This window comes from Catharus ustulatus, chromosome 32, assembly GCF_009819885.2.
Source record: "Catharus ustulatus isolate bCatUst1 chromosome 32, bCatUst1.pri.v2, whole genome shotgun sequence".
In the NCBI taxonomy this organism is placed as follows: Eukaryota; Metazoa; Chordata; class Aves; order Passeriformes; family Turdidae; genus Catharus; species Catharus ustulatus.
This window is the reverse complement of record NC_046252.1, coordinates 1,957,570-1,963,628: the sequence shown is the minus strand read 5'-3', so window position 1 is coordinate 1,963,628 and position 6,059 is coordinate 1,957,570. Positions and strand designations below refer to the sequence as shown.

General features: G+C 58.2%; 1 protein-coding gene across 1 annotated transcript in view; it reads right to left on the bottom strand.

Annotated features, from left to right (window-relative positions):
* Window positions 1-717: 717 nt before the first annotated feature.
* LOC117009242 (basic proline-rich protein-like) overlaps window positions 718-6,059 on the bottom strand; it is a 7,696-nt gene continuing 2,354 nt past the window's right edge. The window contains exons 3-8 of the mRNA XM_033083478.1: window positions 4,693-4,713; window positions 4,558-4,578; window positions 4,224-4,244; window positions 3,968-4,120; window positions 2,039-2,458; window positions 718-884 (exon numbers count right to left, since the gene is read on the bottom strand). Of these exons, the coding sequence (XP_032939369.1) occupies window positions 718-884; window positions 2,039-2,458; window positions 3,968-4,120; window positions 4,224-4,244; window positions 4,558-4,578; window positions 4,693-4,713 (803 nt within the window). The remainder of the gene's footprint in view (window positions 885-2,038; window positions 2,459-3,967; window positions 4,121-4,223; window positions 4,245-4,557; window positions 4,579-4,692; window positions 4,714-6,059) is intronic.

Genomic DNA, 6,059 nt, shown 5'->3' with positions numbered 1-6,059 from the left:
TAATTATTAATGAGGGGCGGGGCTCTAAATGAGCCACGCCCACCGCGGCGCGTTCAATCATTAATTATTCATGAGGGGCGGGGTTAAAGCCCCCCACGTGTGGTGCTTCATTAATTATTCATGAAGGGGCGGGGTTTGAATGCACTGGGGGCTTCAGACCCCTCCCCAAAAAAAGGGGGGGGTCTCGAATGACGCTGGGGCGGTCCTGAATGGGGTTGGGGGTCCCAAATGACGCTGGGGGGGGTCTCTGTGTGTCCCCTCCCCTCCATGTCCTGTCCCCAACCCCCCCCCCCCGGATGTCCCCAAATGTCCCCACTCGGGGGGTGAGGGGAGGGTCTGGGGTCTCTGGGAGGGGTCTGGGGTGGGTCTGGGGTCTCTCAGGGTGTGTGGGGGGTCCCAAATGACCCTGGGGGGGTCTCTGTGTGTCCCCCCACACCCCCAATGTCCTGTCCCCACCCCCCCCCCGGGTGTCCCCAAATGTCCCCACGTGGGGGGGAGGGGTCTGGGGTCTCTGGGGAGGGTCTGGGGTCTCTAGGGGGGTCTGGGGTCTCTCAGTGTGTGTGGGGGGGTCCTAAATGGCGCTGGGGGGGGGTCTCTGTGTGTCCCCCCCCCTTCCATGTCCTGTCCCCAACCCCTCCGGGGGTGTCCCCAAATGTCCCCACTCGGGGGGGGAGGGTCTGGGGTCTCTGGGGGTCTCTGGGGTGGGTCTGGGGTCTCTCAGTGTGTGTGGGGGGGTCTGTGTTTGTTCTCCCCCCCTCCCCCCCCCCCGCAGTAACCCGATCGCTGCCCGAAGGTCGCGACATTCTCGGCGACATTCGCGGTGACCTCGGCGCTGAGTGACGGCCGCAGGGGGTGGGGGGGGAGGGGCTCGGTGAAACCCGACCCTGGGGGGGGGGGGGGAGGGGACACGAGACACGAAATGAGGGGGGGGCCCAACGGGGGTCCCGCTCCTTTATTCATACACAAAAAAAGCGCGGGGGGAGGGGCGGGGGGGGCTCTACAAGAGGGGAGGGGATTTTTTTTTGGGGAGGGGGGCCCAGAATGAGGGGGCGGGGGACACAGGACAGGGGGACCCCGAGTTTTTTTTTTTTTTTGGGGGGGGAGGGGGCTCGGTTTGTGTCGCTGCGCCCCCCCCTCCATCTTACAGACCCCTCCCCACATCAGTGCCCCCCCCCCCCCACACCCCCTCCTCAATTCAGGGCCGCCCCCAATTTGGGGATTTTTGGGGGGGGGGGGGGGGGGTTAAACCAGTTCACAAGGTGGTCCCGGGGGGGTGGGGGGGGTCCCATGGGCGGGGGGGGGCACCCCAAAAATCCATCCGTTCATTTTGGGGGGGTGGGACACCCCAAAAATCCATCCGTTCATTTTGGGGAGGGGGGAGTGCCCCATTGTGGAACAGCCCATTGAGGAAACGGGGGGGGGGGGGCGCTCTAGGATGGAACAGCCCAAAATGGGGGCGGGGGGGGGGGGTCCCCAAAATGGATCAGTCTGGGGGGGCTCCAATGGATCAGTCCTCGAGCGGGGGGGTCCCCAAAATGGATCAGCCCAAAATGGGGGGGGATCCCCTGATGGTTTTCTTTATGGGGGGGGTCCCCAAAATGGATCAGTCCTTTAGAGGGGGATCCCCTGATGGTTTTTTGGGGGGGTCCCCTGATGGTTTTCTTTAAAGGGGGGGTCCCCAAAATGGATCAGTCCTCGAGGGGGGGATTTCCACAATGGATCAGTCCTTTAGGGGGGGCTCCCCTGTTATTTTTTGGGGGGGATTCCCACAATGGATCACTCCTGGGGGGCTCCCCTGTTATTTTTTGGGGGGGCTCCCCTGTTATTTTGAGGAGGGGTCCCCACCCTGGATCACTCCTGGGGGGCTCCCCTGTTATTTGTGGGAGGGGTCTCCACCCTGGATTACTCCTGGAGGGTTCCCCTGTTATTTTGAGGAGGGGTCCCCACCCTGGATCACCCCGGGGGGGCTCCCCTGTTATTTTTGGGAGGGGTCCCCACCCTGGAGGGTTCCCCTGTTATTTTGAGGAGGGGTCCCCACCCTGAATCCCTCCGGGGGGCTCCCCCGCCGTTTTTTGCTGTTTGTCGGTATTTTGGGGAGGGGGTCTCAGTTCTGGGGGGGCGGGGGGGGGGGGCGCGGGGGGCATGCCGAAGGGGGGCAGGGCGGGCACCCCCATGCCCATCATGGTGACGAAATTAGAAGGGTCCATGGGGGGGGGCGGGGGCGGGGGGGGAGGGGCGTACATCAGCCCCCCGGAGCCAGGAGGGGGCGGGGGGGGCGGGGGGGCCCCGGGGGGCAGCGGGGGTTGAACCCCGGGGGGCAAAGGCACCATGGAGGGGCTGCCGGGGAGGGGGGGGGCCCCCGAAGAAGCCGCCCCCGCCCCCCCCGCCGCAGCCCCCCCCCCCTGCTGCTGCCAGGGAGGGAGGGAGGCGCTGCCAGCGCTCGTGGTGGTCGTCGTATCTGGGGAGGAAAGGGTTAATTAGTGATTGGGGGGGTTAATTGGTGATTGGGGGGGGTTAATTGGTGATTGGGGGGGGTTAAAGGGGGGTGGGTAATTGGGGTCACCCCCCTGTTGGGTGGGGAGTGGGGAAAGGGACAAATCCCAACAGGAAAATCCCAAAAGGAATAAATTCCCAAAGGAAAATCCCAACAGGAAAATCCCAAAAAAACAAATTCCCAAAAGGAAAATTCCAAAAGAAAAAATCCCCAAAAGGAACAAATCCCAAAGGAATAAATCCCAAAAAAAACAAATCCCAAAAAGAATATCCTAAAAGAACAAATCCCAAAAGGAACAAGATCCAAAAGGAAGAAATCCCAAAAGAACAAATCCCAAAATAAAAATCCCAAAGGAATAAATCCCAAAAGGAAAATCCCATAAAGAACAAATCCCAAAAAGAACAAAACCCAAAAACGGAAATCCCAAAAGGAACCAATTCCAAAAGGAAAATCCCAAAAGAAAAAATCCCCAAAAGAAAAAATCCCCAAAAGGAAAATCCCAAAAGAACAAATCCCCAAAAGGAAAATCCTAAAAGGAACAAAACTCAAAAGGAAAATCCCAAAAAGAATAAAACTCAAAAGGAAAATCCCAAAACGAAAAATCCCAAAAGGAAAATCCCATAAGGAAAATTCCAAAAGAAAAAGTCCCAAAAAGGAAAATCCCAAAAGAACAAATCCCAAAAAGAAAATCCCAAAAAGAATAAAACTCAAAAGGAAAATCCCAAAAGAACAAATCCCCAAAAGGACAAATCCTAAAAGGAACAAAATCCAAAAAGGAAATCCCAAAAGGGACAAATTCCAAAAGGAAAATCCCAAAAGGAAAAATCCCAAAAACGAAAATCCCAAAGGAAAAAATCCCAAAAAGGAACAAATCCCAAAAGGAAAATCCCAAAAAAAAAACAAATTCCAAAAGGAAATCCCAAAAGGGACAAATTCCAAAAGGAAAATCCCAAAACAAAAAATCCCCAAAAGAAAAAATCCCCAAAAGAAAAAATCCCCAAAAGGAAAATCCCAAAAGGAACAAAACTCAAAAGGAAAATCCCAAAAGAATAGACCACAAAAGGAGCAGACCCCAGGGGTTCATCAGGAGTTGGGGTTAATTAGTGAGGTGTTAATTAAAGGAAAACCTCTCATTAATGGGGCTCCCAATCCATCACAGGGACTGATCCCCCCCCCAAAAGGGAAACAGGAAATGCCCCAAACCCATAAAAAAAACCCCAAAAAAACCCCAAAACCTCTCCTGCCACACCCCAAAACCCCCCCAGGACCCCCCTAAAACCCCCCCAGGACCCCCCAGACCCCCTCCAGGACCCCCCAGGATTCTCCAGGACACCCCCAGGACCCTCCAGGCCTTCCCCAAAACCCCCCCTGGACCCCCTCAAGCCCCTCCAGGACCCCCCAGGTCACCCTCAGACCCCTCCAAGCCCCTCCAGGACCCCCCCCCAGACCCCCCCAGGTCGCCCCCAGACTCACTTTGCTGCCAGGGCAAGGGGGTGCTGCTGCTGCTGGGGGGCGGCGGCGGCTGCTGCTGCCAGGGGGGGAGGGGCCCGGAGGGGGGGGGCGGCGGCTGCCCACCGGGAGGGGGGGGCGGCGGGGGCAGCATACCCAGAGGTGGTGGCATCATACCTGGGGGGGGAGGACAAAAATGGGGTTAGGGGGGTCAGGGACACAGATATCATACCTGGGGGGGACAAAAATGGGGTTAGGGGGGTCAGGGGGGGCAGGGTACCCAGAGGTGGTGGCATCATACCTGGGGGGGGGGGAAATGGGGGGTCAGGGGGGGTCAGGGCAGTCAGTGACACAGATATCAAATTGGGGAGGGGGGATTGGGGGGGTCAGGAGGGGTCTGGGGGACAGCAGACCCAGAGGTGGTGGCATCATACCTGGGGGGGGGGGGGGACAAAAATGGGGTTAGGGGGGTCAGGGGGGGTCAGGGACACAGATATCATACCTGGGGGGAGGGGAAATTGGGGGGTCAGGGGGGTCAAGGACAGAGAGATCAAATTGGGGAGGGGGGATTGGGGGGGTCAGGGGGTTTAGAGGGTGTGGGGTGGTCAGGATACCCAGAGGTGGTGGCATCATACCTGGGGGAGGGGGACAAAATGGGGTTAGGGGGGTCAGGGCAGTCAGTGACACAGATATCATATTGGGGAGGGGGAATTAGGGGGGTTAGGAGGGGTCTGGGGGGGTCAGGATACCCAGAGGTGGTGGCATCATACCTGGGGGGAGGGGGAAATTGGGGGGTCAGGGGGGTCAGGGACAGAGATATCATATTGGGGAGGGGGCAATTGAAGGGGCTCTGGAGGGCAGGGGGTCTCAGTAACAGAGATATCATACCTGAGGGAGGGGGGAAAATGGGGGTGAGGGGGGTTTGGGGGGGTCAGTGACACAAATATTAAATTGGGGAGGGGGAAATTGGGGGGTCAGGGGGGTTTGGGGGGGTCAGGGACAGAGATATCAAATTGGGGAGGGGGCAATTGGGGGGTCTGGGGGGGTCAGGGACACAGGTATCATACCGGGGGGGGACAAAAAATGGGGTTAGGGGGGTCAAGGACACAGATATCAAATTGGGGAGGGGGAAATTGGGGGGTCAGGGTTTTTTAGGGGGGTCAGGGGGGTCAGTGATAGAGATATCAAATTGGGGAGGGGGGATTGGGGGGGTCAGGAGGGGTCAGTAGCAGAGGTATTATATCGGGGAGGGGGAAATTGGGGGGGTCAGGAGGGTCAGTGACAGAGAGATCAAATTGGGGAGGGGGGGACTGGGGGGCTCAGGGGGATGGGATCATTTTGGGGAGGGGGAATTGGGAGGGTTAAGGGGATTTGGAGGGGTCAGGGGGGTCAGGGACAGAGATATTATATTGGGGAGGGGGCAAAACTGGGAGGGTCAGAAGGGTTGGGGGGTTCAAAGACACCCAGTGATACAGATATCAAATTGGGGAGGGGGAAACTGGGGGTCAGTGACACAAATATCAAATTGGGGAGGGGGCAAAATTGGGGGGACAGGGGAAATTTGGGGGTCAGGGAATTTGGGGAGGGGTGTCAGGGGCTCAGGAATTTGGGGAGGGGTCAGGAAATTTGGGGAGGGGTCTCGGGGGAATTTGGGGGTCAGGGATTTGGGGAGGGATCTCAGGAATTTGGGAGGTCAGGGAATTTGGGGAGAGGTCTCAGGGGGTCAGGAATTCGGGGAGGGGTCTCAGGGCATCAGGGAATTTGGGGAGGGATCTCAGAGGGATGGGGGTCAGGGAATTTGGGGAGGGGGCTCAGGGAATTTGGGGAGGGGTCTCAGGGGGATGTGGGCTCAGGGGGTCAGGAATTTGGGGAGGGCTCAGGAATTTGTGGAGGGGTCTCAGGGGAATTTGGGTTCAGGGAATTTGGGGAGGGGTCTCAGGGGGGTCAGGGATTGTGGAGGGGTCTCAGGGGGATGTGGGGTCAGTAATTTGGGGAGGGGTCTCAGGGGGATGTGGGGTCAGTAATTTGGGGAGGGGTCTCAGGGGGATGTGGGATCAGGAATTTGGGGAGGGGTCTCAGGGGGATGTGGGATCAGGGAATTTGGGGCGGATTGGGG